At 47.5% G+C, this 25,019-nt stretch overlaps 1 protein-coding gene across 1 annotated transcript in view; it reads left to right on the forward strand.

Moving 5' to 3' along the window:
• LOC119098204 (SCY1-like protein 2) overlaps positions 1-25,019 on the forward strand; it is a 189,470-nt gene that overhangs the window by 16,346 nt on the left and 148,105 nt on the right. Inside the window, exon 3 of the mRNA XM_037221130.1 lies at positions 18,306-18,440. Coding sequence (XP_037077025.1) covers positions 18,306-18,440 — 135 coding nt within the window. The remainder of the gene's footprint in view (positions 1-18,305; positions 18,441-25,019) is intronic.

Consider the following 25,019-nt stretch of genomic DNA (forward strand, 5'->3'; position numbering starts at 1 on the left):
GTTTGCTCCAGCTGTAGCCTTTCTCATAAAAAATTGTTACAACCCGTTTGTAGTTTGTTATTTGTATTTTAGAGTCACCAAAGTACAAATTACAACTGTCTCATAAAACTAGCGCGCGTTGTACAATCGAAGTGGTAAAACTCGACGCCGTGTGTAATTTGTCGCCGTCGATCACCGGCATTGCCAGGGACGTATAAATACGCCCGACCGGCTTTTAAGCACCCCATACGCCCAACGTTGACGTGACGTCACTGAAGTCTTGGCACAGCGAGGGCAGACCGCAGCCCCGCACAATGCGGTCTGGATATTTACGTTATTACGATTGTTACGGATATTATTTAAACGGATATTACGATATTACGATTCAACGGATATTACGGTCTGGATATTTGCATTTCCGTTGGTTAAAGCTGCATTGGATGTCAGATTTGCTGGGAAAAGCTACCCTTTCTACCTTCCGTGCCTATAAATACGTTACGTTATCAAACACTTAGTTTGGTGTAAATTCGGTAAACCAAACCTAAATTGCATCGCCCATACTGAGCGTTGGTGCCAATGCATGCAATCAGGCTCACGCAGTCGGGCTCACTGTTCTCGCTGTCCCCGCTTCTTCCGACGCCGGTTTCTGTGTCACCCATGTGCACGTGCCCAGAGTCGCACCCAGAACCTTACTGGAGCAAAAGTGGCACAGGGCTTTATGAAAGGCTCCTGGTAAAAGTCCCTAAGTTTTGAGCGGGTCCCAAAGTTTCTTTTCCTTTTGTTTCTTTTTATCCTGTTATTCCGACAGACTTCTTCATGAAGGGACCATGGAATGGACACTGACACCACTTACTAGTTTCGCTCAGGCGGCGGCGTCAGTGAAACACTGGGGGGCACAGAATACTTGTGGTGCTACGTTCTGGTAACGTGGGCGCCGAGCCTCATGATCGATTCAGAGGCCCTTTGAGGTCACATTGGTCTCCTTTATGACACCGACCGTCGTCTGACGGGAGCAGTTAGTGCGACTCGAGTAGAGATATTCAGTGACGCACAATGATTTCTCACACAGGCCCCTGAACAAAACAGAGCAAGGTCGTTTGTTGGTTATTGGGCCCACTGTCCGACGCATTACCATGCCATCGTCTCAATCAATGCAGGCCCTTTTATTACCCTATTTCCTATCTCCCTCTATTGTCGGGGGAGGGGGGGCGAACAATGAAAGAGTGCGGCTGACATTCCAGGTCCCGTCACTGTCCCTTTCTAGCAAACGGGCCCGTTGCCGACTCGGGTTCCCTTGCTGACACAGGATCCTTTGTCATGCACTGTGGCTCCATGATAAAGCACAGTGGCTCTTTTTCATCTGTGCTTAGACAGCTTCCGCGCCCACTTGCCGCAAGTTCTTACCAACAGCAGGGGCGCAATCAATATTTTTTAAGAGGGTGGGGCCAGGCCTCGGCGAGAACGCATCACGCCCATTTCTAATTTTCTTTTAAGAGCGCTATGGTAAAAATGAAGACCTGTGGGCCGGATGGGGCGTCCCTTGACTGTGCTTCTACATAGTCACTAAACAGCAGCGGTAGCAGAGTTTGAAGACCACGACCTTGTAGACAGGGGTCGGTTTGTTCCCGCTGAGAGGACCCTCGTGTGGCACCCGCCCACCATACTTCGTTGCCCCCTCACAAACCTTCTGACCCCAGTGCTGCAAAATCTTGGGAAAATATAAATATCACAGGGACCTTCTTCAGACGTTACCTGCGGTTGGTTACCGTGCTACTAAAATAAAGGGCTATTCCGTTCTACCAACTTGAAAAACTACAGTACATCAAGATAAAGTGGCCTAAGAGGCGGCGAGAAACGCATTTAGGGCGAGGTTGGGTTCACAGGTCCTCACAAGGGCGTCATGTCACCGAATAATTTGTTGGGGGGGGGGGGGAATGGCTCACCCTACCACAAAATATTGATTTCATCTAGCTATTGGGCTAATCCCCAATCATTTCGAAAAGTTGACGCCCCTGCCTGCAGGGTAATACAAACACTAACCGAACCAATACGACTTCGTTTGATGCTTCCAATCAAACTTTGAATGGCTATTAATTGCCTTGCTTCCAATCACTTTGAATGCTGCATCTACCCTACGCTTCCGCTACGCCACGGCGCTGGAGCCACCAGCGGCGGGGCCAATAACATACCGAGGCACCAATGACGTCATTACCCTGTGCTGAGTCGCATGGGATTCCAACAATAGGAAATCCAATGATGCCTCCTCCCCCTCCGGTGTTTCACCCGCCAGCTGACATTGCCAATGTCCAACGAGCGCAGGAAAAACAGAAATTATGCTATGCATCATCATAAATACCGCAGTTTGTACACAGAAACAAAGGAAAATGCATCGGAAGTGTCAAGGAACAGAACATTAGGTTCCCCAATAACAGCAATTAAGTACATCTGTCATTGTTTTCACTGTGGGTCTTACAGTTTTAAGCAGAAGTAAACAAACAGAATGTTGGCACTGTTTTGGCAACCAGCGAAACAGTGACTCGGTGGACTAGCATAACACTTGGGTTCTATTACCATGATAAGCATACACATATTCATACATAGGAAAGCATGACACATATATTCTACTCACAGTCATGGGATTCATGCATCGTTCACGCCTGGCGATAGCTGTCCTTGTTTGGCGTCAAGATGAATGTCGTCGCATGCGCGCAGTTTGATTGGATGAGCATACTTGCTTTCACGTGTATGAGTGGAAACTACATTTAAAATTAAGACGTTTCATGACCTATTAACACAGCCATTTCATGCTGGCAGTGACTTGAATGCCAGTGGGCCTAATCACAGAAAATGATCACCTTGGGATCAGTATTCCCCCCCCCCCCCCCCAACACGCGAGCACAAGACAACGCAGGATTTGGATGGGATCGGTGCGGCTGCAAAGGTCACTTTTAGTGATGCGTAATAACTGAAAGGAATACATTCGCTGCACGCTTGGTTGCACGGGCCATGCGCGGAATTAGAGATGATTAAATCCATCAATACCGTCATTGGGTTGCTTCCTCTGAGCGTTGTATTCTGCGAGCTTGTTAATCTTTCCACTACCTCTAAGAGCTTGCTTATTTTGCCAAGGGAGATTCTTGCAAACCTCCTTCTTCTGCAAGCTTCGTGTCCGCAATCCATTTTCGCTACTGGCATTACCTTAAACTTACAATCACCTTTTCTACAACGGGATAGGCCATCGTTGATTTATAATGGTGATATGTACTTCAAATCTTTCAAATGCACCTCGGCTGGAAAATCAGCGGACGTTTATGAAGCATACCAAGGTACGGTTGTAGAAATTCTCGAGAAATTTGTACACTTTGTCTGTGGTATTGTAGACTTGTAATTTGTAGTTGTTGTTTGTGGGTTTCTGCTTTAAGAAACGCAGTTTTACAAATACACTTGAAAGTTTACAAACTACAATGCAAATCTACAACAAACTGCCTTTATGAGAAAGGCTACTGGTTGCTCTCGCCGCATGATCGGATAGTGATGCTGCTCCACCCTCATCGTTTCACTGCCCGCTTGTTGCCTGCTGTACGTGTAACCATACATTACGTTATTCTGACGGTCATTTCTGGATGTAGTCCCAACGTCCCATACACCTTGCATCTTATCCAGACATTGTCTACAGCTGGCATCACACAATTACCGATGAAGTTGTGTGCATGAAGTTGAGGTCGGTAGGAATGATAACATGCTTTTCTGATGCATTAACATGCTAACAGTGATGTGAACACACTTTTTCCTCCATCTCTGCCTGCTTTTCCTTACCCTTGCAGATGAAGAACTACGAATGCATAACTCATAGTACAATATGGCGTGAGTTATGCTTAACGTCTTAAACATCAACACATGACCATTCTATTTCAGCCAAAACGGGTGATCGATACAGAAAAACACGTCAGATGGAGTGTTACCATCGCCACCTTTAGATCTGTGCACACGCATTTCTCAATGGTTCAAACGACGTGCAAATTTTCAGGAAATATGAAGCTGTCTGTCTGGTGGTGGTGGTGATGTCTGTTGTAGGTATGTCTATTGTAGGTGGTGTAAACTCCTGTAATATCCCATGCATGACGACTCTACATGAACACTATCACAGAGACGTGGCGGCAATGAACCCAATAAGAAACTAGCAAAGCGTTTGGTAACAGGTAAAAGGCAACCAGCGTCACCAGCAGTAATAAGTGTCCGTGCAACCACTGCAAGCAAAGTTAGATTGCCTTGAGTGTCTTTGTACACAGGTTTTAAGCTTGGCACTCGTGCACGATTCATCTGGTGTGGAAACCCTGGAACAGATATGGAAGAGACCTCATTGTAAGTTCTCTCAATCTCGATCAGTCTCTCTCACTCTGTCTAAAAATGAACTTCATTGGCATCACATAGTCCGCCCGCTGGCAGGTCACAGAGATCACACAATGTGAGTTAGAGAGATACTATTGCAGTGCAGACAGATAAACTTAAGTGTTTAAAGCGTCCAACAACATCCAGGGCATTGACTGACCAAAGCCGTCCAAAATTGACCAACATGTGTGATCTGTATAATCAATTCACTCCATTCTAGGAAGCGTGGCGCCAAAGTGCGTTAGCTGTTCACCATTGTTTGACAATATTACGACCATATTTTCGAAATAAAAAAGTCTACATGACTTAAGGGAACAACAACTTTAAGACCCACCCCACCAAAAGTAGTAACAAAAATGACCTTCATTGGCATTACAGTCAGCTGGCAGAAACTCGACAAACCTGCATGTGAGGTGAACTGGGGAAAGAGCATGAACAAAAAATACAGCTGTGCTAGTGCCCAGGGAGTTGAACTAATGCGCAAGTACTATTCAAAAAAGTTTAGTGATTTGATCCACAAAAGCTGTGATGTCTCTATGAAAGGTTAATTGAATCCCAAGACACATGATGCTCGCATCCCATACCTTATTCCCTACATTTAAGATTTCTGCCATCCTTTCGCGGTGCAAATGGGTACATGACTTTATGGGCAGCACCTTTGAGGCATAGCATAACAGTAGTCATCATAAATGCACCTGCATAAGCATTACACAGTCATCTGGCAGAAGCACGACAACCTAGTAGTTGTCATGAAATGAAATTGATTAGCACGCGCCCGGGTGGCCAGGCTAGACGCGCTTCGCTCGGAGCGGGAAGGGGGGAGGTTCAATTTGAACCCCCTGAGATTTCGGGAAATAAGAAAGCTAGAGATACTTAATTTACAGGGTGTGTTGACCTGTACGTGAACTCACTTAGGTGAAAGTTTGAGGTTCCTAGGTCATGACCTTCGGGTCAGATAAGTTCAAACAAGACGGTCAAATTCCAGGTTGGTCTCCAAAGTGCCCCCAGAACCTAGATAACTGTTTCTAAGCCAACGATCACATGGTCATTTGAGGTCAGTGACCTTGTTTGACCTTTTGAAGGTCACAGTGACCAAAATCATACAATACTGCTTTGAGTTTTGCATTTGAATAAGCGACAAAGATTACGCTAGGCAGTATGTTTCCAAAACAAAATGCTGTCCTGGGTCATTTTAGGTCAATGACCTATTCTGATCTCTAATGTGTCCATGGAGGATGCATAATGCGGTTCCTGCTACCAATAAATTCGAAATGAGCACCAGAAACTATCCCAAACAGCAAGCCCTAGAATAATAAGACAGATTGGCTTTGACCTTCGTCTGACCTTTATACCTAGCCTCAGGTCAACGTAGTCTGCTCATTCAATATTTGTACTGCCTAAGAAAGCACCTCAAAGATGTATGGCCTCGTCTAACGGTCCGTTGTCGCATCAGATTGAAAGATTCCTTAGAAATTGACTTCGATGAAGTCATGGCTTGATTTTGGCCAGCCATAGGTCAGCGACCGTACGATGTACATATACATTTGTGATACCAAACGATCCGCTATTCAATTGTCTACCGCTATGCAAAATTTGGCGCGGCTGCGCCGCACCGATTGGGAACCACTCTGGAAAAACCTTTGAGGGGGAGGGGGTAATTCGACACCCCACCCGGGGCGTGTTAAAACATCAGCAATTTATATATATATATATATATATATATATATATATATATATATATATATATGCTAGTACTCTAGAATGATAGTATCTACATGCTAGCACACAAGCGTTCAAAAATATCTGGTGCGTTGCCTGATATAAAACTGCGGTCTCAGGTCTGTATAAAGCATTCATTCTGTCCCGAGAGGTGTGACTCCCTCATATCATGCCTGTTCACCCACATTTGACATCGCTAACACCCTTTAAGAATACAAATACACACACGACTTTATGGGGCGAACATTGAGGGCGCACTAAATTAAAATATCATAAAATGGCCTTCATTACCATTGCAAAGTCAGATGATATACACAACAGATGTAAGATAACGTATGTTGGGGATGTCCCGAGCATGGAGAGAGGCTTCTTAAATGGCATTTCACGCCTGGATGGGTGTAAAGCGACGCTGCGAGACTCACCCGACGGTCAGCGAGAGGGAGGCAGCCCTCCTTTCGGCGAAGACACCGACGCGTCCAGGTCCGGACGGGTTTGCATGACCGTTTCATAAAACGTTTCGGGAAAGCCTGAACGAACTACCTGCATGTGCGCAGCGTTGCTTGAAATATGTAGCCTAGGCGCCATGGCAAGCTTATGCAAGACCAGCATAACAATTCTGATGCAAAAGAAGCGTAAAGCTAAAATGGTACTCATAGCAGCCCTTTACCTCTTAAATGTTTGTTCAAAATATTTTTAAAAACCTGGTCCGTAGATCTAGGTCAAGTGTTGCATTAAACCATAAATGAGGAACAGACGGGCTTTCGAAAGAGCAGATTTGGCGGGAAAAACATTCGCTTAATCATTGACGTGATGGAGCGCCTGAAGGCGTTCGGCATTCTTCGACTGAACCTGTTCTGCGATTGGCGGGAAGCGATGCTCCTGTGAATGGGGGGTGCTTGAAAATGGCTGTTTGAGTGGCGGGTTTCGGTCCTGGCGTTCAAAAATGTGTCACATCATGTGGATCAAACGGGGGTGATCCAGAACAGTGCACGAGTCCACATAAATAGACATTTGCTGGAGTCATATAAAATCAATAAAGGTCTCCGCCGTTGTTGGCCGTCCAGCTGCCTGCCCTCTCTGATTTCGAATGAACCACTGACACACAAAATCCACTCCAATCCTAATATCACGGGACTTGTCTTTGACATCGTTGAAGTAAGAATATCTGCATACGCGGATGATACCGCAATCATCATGGACGGGTCGGCGCAGCGATTTTCAGAATGTTTTTGATGTCTCGACCAATACGGAGATTTATCGGGCTTGACGCTGAGCAGAAAAAAAAAACACGTGGGCTTTGGATAGGCGACAGTCGCAATCAAGTCGATATAATCTGTCCAGAAACAATCGTATCATGAGAGCGTGGCTCAGTGGGGCACCTGGAAATAGAGTTCAGACCCACAATTGGCATTCTAGAAAACCTTAATTATCCGAAGAGAATTACAACGTTGCGGGATGAACTGAATCTGTGGTTGGGCCCCTAAAAGCCTGTTGGAGGGTTCGTGTCGGTAAGTCAGAGGCTTTTCTTGCAGTTTACACAATTAATGGGTGTGTTAGAGATTCTAAACCAGACAGGCTTAACATGCGCCCGGGTGGCCGGTTGAATACCTTTCGCTCAGGTGGAGTGTCTACTGGCCCCCGGAGATCTCAGAAACAAAGAGAGCTATAGGCAATATATTCACAGGATTGGTCGACCTGTATGTGAACTCATTTTGTCACAATATGACGTTCGCATGTTATGAACCTTGGGTCAGGTCAAACAATGTCAAACTCATACGTGGTATACAAGGTGCCCCCATATCTCTTGATGCAACCGCTTTGAACCTACATACCTGTTCTAAGCAGGAGGTAGCTGGTGCACATTACAGTCCACTGACGTTGTTTAACCTTAAGAAGGTGATGGTGAGCGAAAGCGAGCAAGATTGCATTGATTTTGGAATTCCAATAAACGTCAGAGATTGCGCTAGGTGGTATGTTCCCCAAAACTCAAGGTTGATCTCGGTCATCTTAGGTGAGTGGATTTCTCCAACTTTTAGGAAAACGATGGAGTATGTCTCTTGCGGTCCCCGTTATTAACCAATTTAAATGAGCATCAGCAATGTTCTCATGAAGCAGACTTTGCAGTAAAATGGCAGGCTGGTTTTAACCTCGGTGTGGCCTTTATTCCTAACCCAAGGTTAATGAGATTGGTCGTAATCCTAAATTTAGCTGTCTTAATGGCTTAGAAACCATCCTAGCGATGTACGGCTTCTTCCAACACTCTGCTGATACATCACGTTGGATGAGTCCCTAGAAATTGCCTCCACTGACAGCCGTGGCCTGACTTCAACCTGTCATAGATCAGCGACCTTGCAAGGTACACCTAATTTCTCTGGCCAACGAATTCGCTGTTGAATTGCCTACAGCTATCAAAAATTCGGCGCGGCTACGACGCGAGGTTGGGAATTTATTCTAGCAGAATTTTTGGGGAGGGGAAGGTCGAATTGCCCTCCCCCTGTACCGAGTGGGTCTTCAAGAAAATGAAAAGATCATATGCCAGTCTATATGAAGCAGATCAACGAATGAAATTAAACGGACTGTGACGAGAAGCCGTCAGAATATGAATATATATATATATATATATATATATATATATATATATGGCTCTCCATTTTTAGATTATATATATATATCCTCATATATATATATATATATATATATATATATATATATATATATATATATATATATATATATATATATATATATATATATATATATATATGAGGCTAGTAATCCCTGTCCAAGCCGACAGCCTAAAAAATTGGTGGGTAAGGAAATTTATTAATCCAGAGGATAAAGCTAAGTGGAGGAAAGTTAGGCGACACATTGTCATGATCAAGAGCAAAATATAATTTCGTCGCTGCGATATTGGCCCGAAATAGTGCTGGAGCATGGTCGGGCGGGAATAATGCCTGGATGGGTGTGGTCCAATCAAATCAATCTAAGTCATCGGGAGTCAACATATTAGCCAAAGTAATTTGGAATAATGCCGTGATGGGCCTCGACAAGAACCGAACAGTAGATACCAATCAGTGTATTTACCGATTTGTAGTGCAAACCATCGACGTTTATAACGTCATAGGTCGGGAACTTCTTAACGCGAACGACCTGCAAATGATGTCTGGATATGATAATTTCATGACATGGCGATGAATACTGCACGCCATCTTGGACGGAGGTCCTCACCCCCCCCCCCCAAAAAAAAGCCTGCTGATGTGATTTTTTCTGACGCTTTTGGGCTGATTAACCAGTGTATGGGAACAACAAAATTTGACTATGATGCACCGTTGCCCGCTACACGTATTTCACAGCTTGTTAAATCTCAAAGGAAATGGGAGCATATACTGCGAATGACGGACCAAGATCAGTATCCCGAACTATATATTTCGTTGTATGTCACAACAGCTATTTCAAATTGAGACAGTCCAGGCTGCAGTTTAGACTTCCGAACAGGCTTTTATCGACAAATGGCCTGCACCACCTCTATGAACCGAACAGCGGCAGCGTCGCGGGAGTTACACAGAGGGTATTTCGCACGCCTTCTGGTTTTGTTCTCAGTCCATGGAATCCTGGTCGAACTTGAGCGTGCGGTTCCGCCTATCGCAGCCGCTTACACTGCACCGGATAATCACCAACATGTTCACCGCCGTTGACGGTGACGAGGCCCTTCCTGTGTCTACTATTTACTTGTGCAAGATGCTAGGGAAACATTTAATTTGACGGTATTGCGGTACAGAATTTGACCCGTCCACTACAGATTTTTGTGCTTTTGTGAACAAGCACTACGAAGGTGGACGGTGTGTGGTAATCAATGAGGAAGCTAGCTAAATTCACTCAAACGCAGCCGCCCATTTTGGACAAGCTGGTGTGGGGATGACCCCGCGTTCATAGGAATCGGCACACGAATATGGAAATAGGGAAATCACAGTAGTCAGCTGTATCGTGTGAAATGTAGTCGAATGTTGCATGCAATGAGGCACAATAAAAAGAGGTGAATTGAGGACAATCGAGTTGATTAAGGCCTTGCAAAGCCATTGGACCTTATCCGAGTCGGGATGAGTCAACACGCGCTGGAATGGGGTTTGGGGGTAAAATTGACCTCCGAAAGTTTTCTAATATGATTTCCAAACGGCGCAGCCTAGCCCTGCCAAACTTTGATAGCTGTAGAGAATTGAATGACGGATCTTTTGATGCAAAAATGCGTTTACCTTATAAGGTGGATGACCTATGGCAGATCAAAGACAGACCATGACTGTCAGCGAAGGGCATCTCTAAAGATTCGTACAATATAAAGCAACAATGGAGTGTTGTGACGAAGGCATGCATATTTTAAATATCTTCTTAGGCAGTAAACCAATTGAATTCATAATAAAAACGAATTTCATTGACCTAGGGTTAGGTGTGATGGTCAGAGTGAGGTTAAAACTAGCCCGCTGTTTTACTCGAGAGCTTGGCTTATGGGGTGGTTTCTGATGCTCATTTCGGATCTTTTAACGATTTTTTCACATGTTCCATGGGTCAGAGTAGGTCACTGACGTAAAATAACCCGGATCAACATTTTGTTTTTTGAACATACCGCCTAAAGTCATCCCTCACTCTTGTTCGAATGACGAAATGGGGGCAGCCTCGTGGGTATTTGCTCACCTCGAAGTTATGAATGTCAAATAGGGTCACTGACCTCAGTCAGCATTTGTTTAGAACATGTATCTAACTTTATGGCAATCGCACGAGGAGGTCTGGGCACTTCAGACACTAATCTGGAGTTTAGCCTTGTTTGACCTATTTTGACCACAAGGTCACGGCCAAGGAGCCTAAAGTTCCGACCCAAGTGAGATCACATAAGGTAAACCTACCCGGTGAATTTGCTGTCTCCAGCTATCTTAGTTTTTGACATCTCATGACGTGAAATTGGCCCCCACCCCCACTCGAGCGAAGAGTATTCAACCGGCCACCCGGACACATACAAAGGGCGCATAGGGCGGTGTATTGGACATTTGGTTTTCCAAAAAAACTGTTGGTTTTTTACTTTGATCTGGCTTAAAAGACCCAACTTTAAGGTCATAAGTTGCAATACATTTATATTTTTTGTGCCTCAACCGTCATGTCAAAATTGCATAACTTCGTCAAACACTTCGTTGTCACACCAGCTTAAATGATTCCTCAACCATTACCTTCGCTGACAACCACGACGTGACTTGGACCTGATGCAAGAGGAAGACATAACGAGGGATAGTTAATTTCTACATAAAACGACTGGGTATTCAATAGACTAGGGTCATGCAAAATTTGTCGGTGCTACGCTGCACCATCCTGAAGCAATTTTGGAAAATCTTATGGTTCTCATCCTTATGTTCATCATCCTAAGATCGCATAGACATTCTGTCATCCTAAGTCTGTGCTTTGTTTTTTTTTGGCAATTTTCCGCCTGACTTCTGGCTATTTTCGTTCAATCGTTCGCTTTTTCTGAAGCGTCATTGGGCACCGTTATCTTTCATTTTCTTGCGTCCTTTGCGATTTTTTTCTGAGTTCGCCTAGGTCGGCAGAAGGCAGCACACATTTGCATGTGCAGTTGATTGGACCCGATGCTTCTGATAAATAACATCCATCTCAGCGCGCACGGCTTCTCGTCTGCATGTCGGGCTCTTCTGCGAATCAGCGCTCGCCGAATCAGCGTAGCACCTGCCTCCGGATCAAATCTCGTTCATGGATCGGTGTTTGTCACCCTAGAACCGACGCTAGTCTGCGGACTAGAGATCGTTCATGGATCGGCGCTCGTCGTCCGCGAACCGCCGATAGTCTGCGGATCAAAGCTCGGTCATGGATCGGCGCTCGTCATCCGCGAACCGGCGCTAGTCTGCAGATCAAAGCTCGGTTATGGATCGGTGCTCGTCGTCCGCGAACCGCCGCTAGTCTGCGGTTCAGGGCTCGTTCATGGATCGACGCTCGTCGTCCACGAACTGACGCTAGTCTGCGGATTAGGGCTCGGTCATGGATCGGCGCCCGTCGTCCACGAACTGACGCTAGTCTGCGCATTAGAGCTCGTTCATGGATCGACGCTGGTCGTCCGCGAACTGGCGATAGCCTGCGGATTAGAGCTCGTTCATGGATCAGCGCTCGTCGCCCGCGAACGGCCGCCAGTCTGCGGATCAAAGCTCGTTCATGGATCGACGCTCGTCGTCCGCGAACGGCCGCTAGTCTGCGGATCAAAGCTCGTTCATGGATCGGCGCTCGTCGTCCGCGAACCGGCGCTGGTGTACGGATCAGAGTTCGTTCGTGGATCGGCGCTCGTCGTCCGCGAACCGGCGCTGGTGTACGGATCAGAGCTCGTTCGTGGATCGGCGTCACATCCCGATGGGACTCGTGGGAGTGCTTTTTTAGATTCTCATCTACATGCAGATGAGATTCGTGATATTCAAGCAGCAGTAGCACCGGCTTTGATGAGTTGGCCTGCTCACATCGATGAAATATCGCATAAAAGCTGAGACAGAGCACCCAGTCGCCCAGCCTCAGCAATTGGCACAAGCGACACATCCCCGAATGCGATTTTCGTTGACGTTCTCCCATGATGAAGTCATCTTGAAGCCATCTTGAAGATTATTCGGTGCAATTCACAGCCCTACCCTTCTCAAGAACTAAAACACTTGTAGGTTCTGTGCTACATTCCCGCAAACATGCACAGGCAATGTCCGGAGACTATCTGAAGATCACCCAGGTATTCATGACGACATAATAAAGGCATTGAAATCCTGCCACTCCATTAGCCCTGCCGCAATCGAGGTCAATACACAAATGATTGCTGCGTCTTTCATATCTGGCGTTCGTGAGCACGATTGCCAGATATAACGGCCGCCAACTGGCTCTCATCAAATGTTGTACAAGGCACGATGATCAAGCGATCAATGATGTATTGAGGAGCATATTTACTTAACAGAGGGATTGTGTTGTATAGAGCTATCCTTTCTGCTTGAAACTATACCAACAATTATAAGGGTGCTTATTTCGCCACATCTGATGCTTGCGTCGATGTTTCCAAATCTGGAACATGCCCTTTGAAGGGGAAAGGCTGCATAAGACAACACAATTTCTCTGTTTAGTAAATAGGCTCCTTATGACGTCATTGTTTTTTTACTTCATCGCAAATTGTACAATATTGATTTAGACACAATCGCGACCATTGTATTTGGAAATCGTGCTCACGAAGGCCAGATAGAAACGAATTCAAAATTACATTTTTCTAAATTTTTAGCGCCGAATGACCACTGAAATGGCAGGATTTGGACGACGCTATTATGGCGTCATTGATGCTTGGGTGACCTTGAAATAGCCTCCTTGACAAACTGTTTATCTCCGCGGGCGTGTTGTCCAGAAACTAGAAGGGTTTGGGTCTTAAAAAAAGACAGGGCTGTTAACTGAGCCGAATGATCTTCAAGATGCTTATTTCAGTTCAAGGCCCATACAAATGTAGAACACTCCCTTAACTGCAATGCCTTTTGGTACATTGATACGCAATAATACAACCTTGCTTGGGAATGATCCTGAAAGATTTAGCCGCATCCTCATTCAGCTAACTTTCAATCATATAGTCGTTAAAGTAGTGATCCGCATCTGAGTGGGGTTTTGAACTTAAGTGGGTCGTTTTGAAGGCCACTCGGTGCAGCTCATAGCCTGCCCTTCTTAAGACCTAAAACCCTTTAGTTTCTGAACTACACGAACGCAATGATATGCAGGCTTTTTTGCTTAGACTATTTCAATGTCATTCAGGCATGCATGACGCCATTGCAACGCCATTCAAATACTGCCACCTCATATGTCATTCGGCGCTCAAGCTCAGAAAGAATGTTATTGTCGAGCCGTTCACATGTGCCCGTGAGCACGATTCTCAAATAAAGTGGACGTCCATTGTCTGACAAGCAATGTTGACCAAGCTGTGCAAGTTTCGATCACGGTTTGCATATTTGCTTATTTGGATAAGAGCCTTTCGACCAGTAATAATCATTCCAGGGATATGATGTGAAAGAATGAACAACGGTGGGGCAGGACCACGGGCACCTGAGCGGCCAACCGCTAAGCCTTAACCCGCGCAGGGACCCCTCTGCGGTGTGTGCACCGGGCGCCCGGTCGGGGTACCCCTGCAGGGGACTCACGGCCCACTCGTGGCTGGCGCAAGAGGCCTGCTCCGAGCAAGCGCAGGATGTAGCATGAAGCAAGAGATGGGATGGGATACAGGGAGTCGGATGACTCTATGACGATGGTTTTTGGTTTTTGGATTAGAGCCCTTTCGACCAGAAATGATCATTTCAGGGCTATGGGATGAAGGAAAATGGTTAACGATGGGACAGACGTGCACGCGCCTGGGGGGCCAACCGCCGAGCTTTAACCCGCGCATGCGTGGGTACCCGGTCGGGGTCCCCCTTCCCACGGGGCTCTCGGCCCACTCGTGGCTGACGCGCGCAGCCCGCCCCGGACAAGCGGGGTATCACGCGGATGCAGGATGAAGCAAGATGGAGGATAAGAGGGACGGATCGGTTCTATGACGAATCACGTTTTGTGCTACATGGCATAAGAAGCTGAACATGATTGCTAGTTTTGCGGAAACAAGACCCGTAATCGATGACCCAAATAAAAGCGCCAAAGCCGATATGTGAATACAAGTAAGCCTATTAAACACACTGCTGAATACGCAAGGAAACTACGTGAAAGGACCAACACACGAGCAACTGAAGGCATTTGGCTCGGCAAACGCTTCCTGCTCCGCCACTACCATCTCTCGACGAGTTTGAAAAGCTTCGGATGCTATGGTGGCGATTTGGCGCGGCTAGTTTGGCAGCATCTTAACGTCATACAAACGTTCCATGACGCCATCAATGAACAGCTGTTGAGAAGCATGATTTAATAGGGTAAGCGCGCTGTCTAGAAAAACCTTTTTCACTTAACAGTACATCATAGGTTATAAGTGGATTTATTTTATCATTTTTTTCTTTTTCGTTTCTTATTCGTTCTGTTCTTATTCGAAAAGGATACAGACAGGGTAAACAAAATGAGAAGAAATGTGTGAATGGGAGCACAGTGTGCCGGTCCGGTGGTCCACACTCGCTAGCTTTTTCTTGAAATCAGAGGAATAAATTGCCTAACTAATTTAAGCTATAAAACTAAAAATAATATTACTTCATGCCACAGGCGCCCAATAGCGGTAGACGGCTTGGCCTGCAAGTAGATACGGCCTAAGTCACGCGCTGACAAACGCTTGTGGCCTGAGAGAGTTATGTGCGTTGTTGAGAATACATCCAAAAGGTGGGATTTTCATGGTCATGAAAAAACAATCGACAAACAATCTGTTTCGTAAACTCATACACCAGTTGAACAATGCGAATGTTGGACTTGAATGCATCGAAGAGTTTGTGCAAACGGTCATCGACGGTTGCAAACCAAAATGTTGTTCTCGAGAACCCGCTGCAGTGAGTCCAGAGTCGACCATAATAAAAAAAACCATGTCTATCTTCAGTTTTCACGTTTGGACAGCGTGCGACGCGTACGAAGCGTACGCACGCATGACGTTTTGCATTTACGGCGTCTGCAGCGATAAATAATGTTTTATTCCAGGTTTTTGGTGGGTTGGGGTTGATTGGAACGCGATGTGAGCGTACTGTGAGCCGAGCGGTTTGACTTTGATCATGGAACACTAGCTAGGTATGCACTGTAACCTGGGGTGACATACGGTACTCAGTTTGTGATCTTGAATACAGGTTTCCGTCCTAGAGGTGGAGAGGTGGAGGATGTGGGCGGCGACCATCAAATCGCCTACATGGCCCAAAGCAACAACCGACGTGAGATGTGATGACACCAACGACGTGTTCATCTCAAACGTGCGCTGCCAGTAATTCCAGAGCTTGTTACTCGCTCTGCATCAGCAGCAGCATTCCTGTGTAGAGCTGACCATGCTATTATTCTCTACCGAGGTACTTGGTATCTTGGTCCCAGCTCTGAGGTAGCTGGGTACAGCGCATTTTCTCATTAGTTGGCACCTGGGGCACTGGAGCCTCCGCGCGGAGTTCACTTCCCTGCAAGAGCCTGGGCACTGTCAACTGCAGTATTGAGGATCCTAGGTACGGTTTACGCTCCCGTTGGCCCCATCACTGGCCACAGCCCTGGTGTTTCTGGACACATCCACGCTGCTCCATTTGGAAACCCAAATGCATCTGTCCTCAACAATAAGAGGTCCTGTCTAGTTACAACTGACGCTCCCATTTCCCAGCTGGCCCCTGAGCACCGGAGACCACACCACTGAGGTTCCCGGGTACGACCTGACCTTTCCCGTCGAAGACCCTGGGCGCTGCTGATGGTCGGCTGGAGTTACCGGGGGCGGCTGGACCCAGCACCCCCAGAGTGTGACACTCCGACAGCGCGATGGACGGGTCGGCGTACCCGGCGCCGCTGGGGGCCGGCAGCCGACAGGCCGGCGCGGCGCTGTCGGGCGCCGCTCACTGGCAGCCGCCGGATATTGCCAGACCATTACGAGGGGGGGAGGGGCACTGGTCATCCGCGCCGCTGCAGTATCTATTATACCTGCACTCAGTGACCGGAATGTGGGCATGCGGCGCCACCCAAGGCTTCCGACCGAGGGCTCGCGCCGCCGGCCCGCCCGTCGTCGAATGGTGGCCGAGCCTCAGTCCACCATGCCGAGCCTCAGTCCACCACGCCGAGCCTCAGTCCACCACGCCGAGCCTCAGTCCACCACGCCGAGCCTCAGCCCACCACGCCGAGCCTCAGTCTTCCACGCCGAGCCTCAGTCTTCCACGCCGAGCCTCAGTCCACCACGCCGAACCTCAGCCCACCACGCCGAGCCTCAGTCCACCACGCCGAGCCTCAGCCCACCACGCCGAGCCTCAGTCTTCCACGCCGAGCCTCAGTCCACCACGCCGAGCCTCAGTCCACCACGCCGAACCTCAGCCCACCACGCCGAGCCTCAGCCCATCACGCCGAGCCTCAGTCCACCACGCCGAGCCTCAGCCCATCACGTGCTCATCTCGTGATCGCCGAACTGCAACGCTCCACTGACAGCATGTGCGGAAATAAAATGCGATGTACTGTGCAACAAGCAACGCTATAGCGGTTCAAGAGAAAACCACGCAGATGCTGACGCACCTTGCGCAGTTTGCCCCGTGGCCGACCTCCGGTCAAAGCCCTTGATCGGCCGCCCATCAAAAGCTCCTGGTTCATTCAGTCGCGCTGGGAGAGCGCGGACGAGAGACGCGCTGACGTCGGTTCGAGTCCGCGGCGACGCTCGCGGTCATAGCTGGACACCGCCGGCGGCGCGAACCTCTGCCCGCTGATGAGGAAACTTTGAATAATCGGCAGAAGGGATCGCGCCGCGTCCGCATTATCAATCGCCTTTGAACACGGGCGTCCGTCGGCCGACGAGCCGTGCGAGCTATATCGAGCCGGCGGACAGCCCGCCCGTGCGTGGGCAATATCGCCGCACCAGCCATTCATCGGATCGCTCTGGGCGCTGCGAGACCAAAGTTGGCTGAGGGTGGAATCAATGGTTGGCCTTATATTTTGGAATCAATAGCGAGCCGTATCTCATACGAACGACAAGATTTTCAGGAACAGCCACGGAAAGGGGTTAACTGCGCAGCAGGTCACGAAAATAGGCACAGGATGCATCGTGCGCGGCGTGCATGTGTGTGCGTGTGCGCGTGCACGTGAGTGCGTGCGTACGAGGCGATTCCACTTGTGAGTCGTTCACTCAATGCAGGGAAGATGTTGGTATGCTGGAAGCTCTTAACATATCGCAGCCAGGTTGATCTAGTAGTGTGTTCTGCTATCGTCAGCGTCTTCAATATTCGTTTCGCAGCCGAGAAAGAACTCTCATGAGCTGTATCCGCATTTTCAGTCAGCTGTAACAATTGATAAACGCTAGTAAACATCAGCTCGTTTTGCTATGCGTGACCCTTTTTTCATGACCTCATAGTGTGGGTGACGCGCCGTAAAACACCAGATCACCACTACCAGCAGTGGGCCTAGCAACTACGACATTCATGCAGCCGTGTCTCACAGCCCGCCTAAGGTGCCGGTCGTCAGACGTGCGAGAGAAGGCTACTTTGTCTTTTACCTGGGACGTTCGCGGAAGCTCCGTTAAGTGATAGTAGCTGAGGCGCAACTGCTATTTGTTACAGGAAGTTTCCATCTTCGTGTTCGAGAAGAAATGCGCCGAGAAGCTGCACAAGCCTAAACGCCGGGAAACGGTGACTGAGCTGCTGCGTGCGAGCGTCAAACAGCTGGAGCGGTACCGACACCCCAGGATACTGCAGGTGGGAGACAGACCGTATTGATCTAGCGCCAGCGTTGCGATGTCTTTTAGAAAACAGGCCTCGGATTAGGACTGGGATTGAAGACGGGTTAGGGGCGACAGGATGTTTAATTTTGCCAGCTCGGACAGATTAAACGAAATGAAAAATTGAATGAAAATAATCACTAATAGTCCCTGAAATAATCAATGGAGATATTAACTCAGAAAACCCCGTAAACCAACAACATGCAAAAGTTTTCGTTCCAAGCAATGCACAAACAGGCTTTATAGTATACAGCTCAGCCAAATAGCCCGCAAACAAATTTTCTCATGAGCAGATTACTTTGCTAAATGTTAATGATGGACACTCATGTCCTGCCATGTAAAACCGAATCTTGTATTCCTTCCAGGGTAAGTGAGATTTTGACGATCTACTTATCCATTTTATAATAAAAAATTAGCACTTTTGTGATCTTGCCAGCAAGCTCATTGGAGCGTGCCGATACTCCAGTGGTTGGCGCGGCTGCGTTTACCGTTGCGCTGTCTGGGAAACCCGAGATATGAGGTTCGATTCCTCGCGATGGCGCCCTTCCCGCCAGGGCCCGCCCCACGTATGGGTTGATTCAATATTTGTATCTGAGGCACTGCCGGGTCGTGATACGCTAAACACAATGCCTCGCCTTGATCGCCGCACCATCTTTTTTGAAACATTTGATCTGACCCTTTGAATGAATGGTTTTCTGGGATCAGAGCTCACGCTAAGCAGTGCTTACCGTGTGAGCTCTGACCCCTGCCGTCCGATCGCGCAATTCCGGGCAACGGCAGAATTTGGTGGCGAAAGTTTAACGTCCCGCGATGGTCAGCAAGGTTCGTCCTGCCCTCTGACGTCAGCTGGCCTTTAGGACAATCGCTGCCACCAGCCGCAGGCCATGCCTGTCAAGGGCAAATAAAGCATCTCATAAAGTATCTGTTGTGCTCCTAGCGTGCTGAATGCAATTTGACGGATAGAAAGCGACTATGTGTCGTAAAAGTAGTCTTAAACTGCGTACATGTGAATTCATGCAGCTGTGCGATGCACAGTTGCAAATAAAACTGGCTTCGGGTCTTGCCAGCATGAGAAAACGGGGAGATCTGGTAGCATGCGACATTTTAATAATGCTTTTCAAAAATGACACAACCCTTTCATTCTCCTGGACATGAGACAGAGGAACCAAAGGCACCCACCAGCGGATAATCGCGCGCGTTGACCATTATTGTGGCGCGGCCGGTAGGCAAGCAGAAAATAATTGTTTCAGTTGAGTTTGCTTCACCAGTAAGTGTGCCCGATTACGGATATACGCATCAAATATCATATATGTGGTCAGACAGTCGTTTTATTTGTTCAGAAAAAGTACTGGGCGCCATCCGGCACCTATGAACTGGGTTCCGCTGTAGCATCCGAGCGGCATGTGTAGATATATTGCACCTCACCGGGAGGCCAAAAAGTTTGGTAATGTCCCCATGCATTTTATCATTTCAACCAGAAGCAATTTTGGCCCTGCGATGGGTTGACACTTATGAGGTACTGACCAGAATAATTGCGATATGATTGATATTATGACGAGCCTTGTTAATTCCGATATTCGCGCGGAATCGCATTCCCAACAGGCGGCAAGGTGTGTTAAGTATCTCAGCACCCATTGGTTGATGTCAAATGATTGCGCAATTTGTTGCCAATGAAAATTTACAATATCTAAAATTAAGGCACTCGAATAAATCGAGTTTGCTGATCACACAAATTTGTTAAGTGGAAGTGGATTGGCATGGATTTGATTGGTCCATTTTTCGGACAAGTCGGACCGAATCGGGTCGAACTGAAACACGAGGAAAAAGTCGATCGGTGAGCGGATTGGACTGGACTAACCGGACCGGACCGGGCCGAATCCTGAAAACTACAGCCGTGAAGTGCTCTACCAGCCCCGTCCTATGCTTATAAGGCACCGCTCGGACTCGACTGGGAAGAGGAACAGGAACTCTATAACTGCACCCGAATGTCCCGTGGTAATTTCAGATAACGTACATAAGTCCGCAAACACTGCCGTCCAACGGTAAAACCCCATATATTAATTTTTGGCCGTTTTAGTTTTTACGTTGTCTGATTCATCTACTCATGCTGAATGTGGTGACTAAAACGATAAGTTCAAACTTTCACAATCTTTTAGCCCATTCTTTTAGCCAAAAGCTTGTACAAATTTCGAATTTTAGTTTGAATATCTGAATTTAGCACGAAAAGGCGAATCAAATGACATAAAAAGCGCAATGTGGACAGAAATTAACATAGGAGGTTTTACCTTTGGACGGCAGAATAAGCCTCATTTACGGTTTTACGGGAGAATAGAGACGAGGTATCACCATCACGGATGGAAAAATTGTTCGGACTATCGTCCTAGCCTGGTGATGTGCACATGCCTTTGAGAGTGAACATATTAAGACGCCTCATTCGTGCACATGCCTTTTAGAGTGAACATATTAAGACGCCTTATTCGTACACACGCCTTTTAGAGTGAACATATTAAGACGCCTTATTCGTACACATGCCTTTCAGGGTGAACATATTAAGACGCCGTATTCGCGCCTAGATGGCCGGTGAGTTTGGTGAGGTGCCTATCCGCACATATAACGCACGCTTGGTTACACGCTAGCTTTCGCAAATAAGGTTTAAATGCCTACATAACAGACAACACTAAGAGGCCGGTCACGAACAACTGTGAGCTGGCTGTTTGCCAAGCAACAATCGTCCGCGTGCGGAGGCTCACACTTTTGTCCAAAGCCATAGCAGGAATCTCGGGTTCGTAAGTGCCAATCAGTCACTGTAGAGCTGCTGATGTGTATAGTGGGCGCAGGAAGGAGGCGTATGGAGAATGGCAATCGGGTACGGAGGCCGTACGGGCTGCGGTCAACACCTGCCCCATTGGTATGTGACGATGCCGACGTATGTTCGCAAAACAAAAACCTATGATCAAGAAGTGTGTGCAGAAACTGTTCAATTTGATCGCGGAGCTTAATAGCAATAGTGCAGCCAACTGTTTTGTCACCCACCGTACATAGTCGGATTGTTTTACGCTTCTTGCGAACTTGGACTTTTCATAAAGTTATAGGCGACTGCGTTGGCGTGGTCAGGACTACAGCAGGCAGGGAAGTTTACAAATGCATGAACGCAATCGCCTAACTCTGCTCACATCACCTTGAACTTCCAGCCACGAGAGAAGATATTGCAAAAGGACTCTCTTCGAAATAGTTCGATTCCCAGGAGTCATCGGAGATGTCGGTGTAGCGCATATACCAATCTTATCCCCATCGGCCCTCAATGGCGAGCGATATCGAAACAGAAAAGGTTATAACTGTTTAAATACCCAGGCTGCCTGTGCTGTCCATTGCAACCTCACCAGCATAGCGTCCCGATGGTCCGGTTTAAATCATCGAGATTATGATGAGTTGATCACCATGACGTCGTGATCTAGAACAACCCATCGCTAAGGGCAGTTTCGCAACAATTCTGATAGCAGCGCCACTCGTGGAACGACTGTTTTGGGTATGTTCGGTTACAGCTCATCACATGTTCCAGTTGTGAACCTAGGACCTGACGATCACATCTCGAATTCATGACAGATAGAGCAAGGCTTGAAATACTTGTTGCATTAGTCCATGGCGTACTATCATAATGCTCTACATCATATTCCTTTCATGCTGGTGAGCACGGAGTCCAAAGAGATTTCCGCCGCAGGAGTGGTCACCTAAGATAGAAATTGTAAGCTATCAGAGAAATTTCGAGAAAGCTGTCATTACCGATCAAATCGGACGATCGAAGCATCTGATCGAACAATAATTGGTAAAAACAAAAATGTGGCGAACGCGCTTTAGCAGAGCGTGCGGCACCAGCACCTTACTGCGGCAGCGGTGAGCCGCTCACTGGGGCGTCGTTAATTCATATTCTGGAACTGTCGAATGTCCGTCAAAGGAGCGGGCCGGCGTCCGGCACAGGAGGGGCCGCGTGTCCGACAGGAGCAGCCATCCGGCACAGGAAAGGTCGCGTGTCCGGCACAGGAGAGGCCGCGTGTCCGGCACAGGATGGCCGCGTGTCTCACACAGGAAAGGCCGCGTGTCCGGCATAGGAGGGCCGCGTGTCTGGCTCAGGAGAGGCCGCGTGTCTGGTGCACGAGCCGCCGTCGTGCACTAGGGCGGCCGTGTGCCCGTCACGGAGAGGCCGCATGCCGGTACAAGAGAGGCCGCATGTCCGACACAGGAGAGGCAGCGTGCTCAGCACAGAAGAGGCCGCGTGTCCGGAACTGGAGTGGCTGTTTGTTCGGCACTAGGATGGGCGCATGTTCGGTACAGGACCGGCCGCTTGTCAGGCACAGGAAAGGCCGCGTGTCCGACGCAGGGCTGGGAAGCAAAGGCGCTTACCCCCGTCCCTGATTTGTCGTTTTTCGTAACGAGAACTGATGGGGGGAAAGGAAGGTCAGCGCAACCCCTCTCCCCATTCCCTTCTTTTTCAAACTACGAAAGAGAGTCTCGCATAAAAAAACAGTGGATGTGCCTCAACAACATCCATCGTCTAGCCAAAAAATAAAATTGAAACTTTTTAAATTTTACGTACCATTGTTTATGAGATTATGATTTCTAGCGGCGCGAGATTTAAGCAGACTCGTTTCTATGGTTAAGTAGCATTGCTAGAGCATATTTGGTTTGCAAAACCTTTTGTGTCCTGCATAATATGAATATTTATGTCTTTTCAACAGACAAAATGGAGCATCCAGGGATGAAAAAGGCTTTTGATTTACTGGACACGGTCGGTGACGAAAACGGACACTTGTGCGATCAAATTAAAGACATAATTGTGAAAAGAACTGAACAGGAACTAAACTACAGCAGGCTAGACCATATTACAACAGACTATCCCAGTTAGACGACGCTCAAAGCTTAGTATTGGTCTGTCCTCCTTAACACCTGCAGCGTGCGCATGTGTAGAACGCATGTCAAAACGTTGACATTTCGCCGTTTGAGCGACTGAGGCACAAGATGTTACCAAACATGGGAGCTTTCATGGGTGCAGTTTTTTGCAGGCTACAGAAATATACTACAAACTATACTATACCACTGTTGACGTGACAGATCATTGGTGACAAAGTGTTTTTCTAGTGCCCTCAGATCAGTAATTTTCACAGATTGTTTTAGCCAAGATTCACTTCACATGTTAAACAGCATAAAACACTAAATGATTTGGCCTTTGACTAGTCGTAAGAATCGTGGCTGGCCACAACATCTTGCTACGAACGTGATCAGGTAGCTACGCAGCATTTTTCAGTGTCGGGCCATTTGAGACAAATGGACGCGAATGCCTGTCACGCCACAGTGAATTGGGTTCAGTGAGCGTTCAGTGCAAGTCTGTGGGCCGCTGTTGGTTGGGTTCACACTGTGGGAAGCTGACTGGCTTGAAGAACGCAGCCAATTGTCAGTTTTTTTTTAGACGCTGGGCAGCTTTTCTAAGGATCTAACACCCTGGAAATAGCGTTAGAAAGTACCGCCGATCTAGGAGGCTTGTTTGTGGATAGCCGAACTGTGGCTTCACCGGTCGACGGAGATACTGCAGCGACACATGTCAAGGATTCCTCTGGGCATTCGTGCTGCTGAGAGGAGCAGCGGCTTTGAGGTAAGGTGCCGATTGCAGAGCATCACTGGCGCAGGCCTGTCCGCAAGAAAAAATAACTGGGTCTGCCTCTGAAATGAGCTTAAAACAGTGTTCTCCCCAGATTTGGCGCACGTTCTTTTCAGAGCTAGGAGCATGGGCGTAGTGTCTCAAAGTTTTTTTTGGGGGGGGACGAGGATTGCCGAACCTGAAAATGAAACATGATAAAAAAAGGGATAAACACCAATAGGAAACGACATCCCTGGCTAAGAGGCTCAATCTCTCCGCCTCGAACTGGAACTGGAACTGGAACTGGAACTGGACACTAAACGCCCGGGCTGGTTATATTACGTATGTCTTTTCGCCTACGCCTTTATCTAATAGTTTGAGTACTTCAGTCTCAGACAAGATTCAATGTTTGATGGGCAGCAAATCATACTCAAGCGCAGATTAACTACCGAAAGGAAGATGCTTAACGTTTATACCGCATTGCATTTCATTTGACTTTTATGTTTTTTATCGAATTTAAAATTGTACTGCGATGGTTTCTGATAAGTTTGGGTCCAGGTGACAGCAAAGTCGGCTCCGAAGTTCGTCAGTGACAAAAAGGCACTTTTTCAGCCCTGGGAACATCCGTAGCTCAGAGCTGGTTAATATTTGAAACAAATAAATGCCATTTTCACAAAGAAGCGATGCTATGTACACTGAAAACGAGCATCCTCATCAATTTATACGCGTCATTGACGACATATGGCTGAAACATTGCTGAAGTGCAAACTGCCGTTTCAGTAATAACCTTCTCCATTGGATACGTAGCATGGCCAGCAGTGCCTAAACGATGACTGACTACGCTCGCTTGCTTACAGTAGCAATGTTTCGAGTCTGTTTGAGATGTTTCCAAAGCTAAGTTCACTTCATACTGGCAATCGATTCCCG

The sequence above is a fragment of the Pollicipes pollicipes genome, unplaced genomic scaffold, assembly GCF_011947565.3.
Source record: "Pollicipes pollicipes isolate AB1234 unplaced genomic scaffold, Ppol_2.1 Scaffold_4740;HRSCAF=5597_pilon_pilon_pilon, whole genome shotgun sequence".
Taxonomy (NCBI): Eukaryota; Metazoa; Arthropoda; class Thecostraca; order Pollicipedomorpha; family Pollicipedidae; genus Pollicipes; species Pollicipes pollicipes.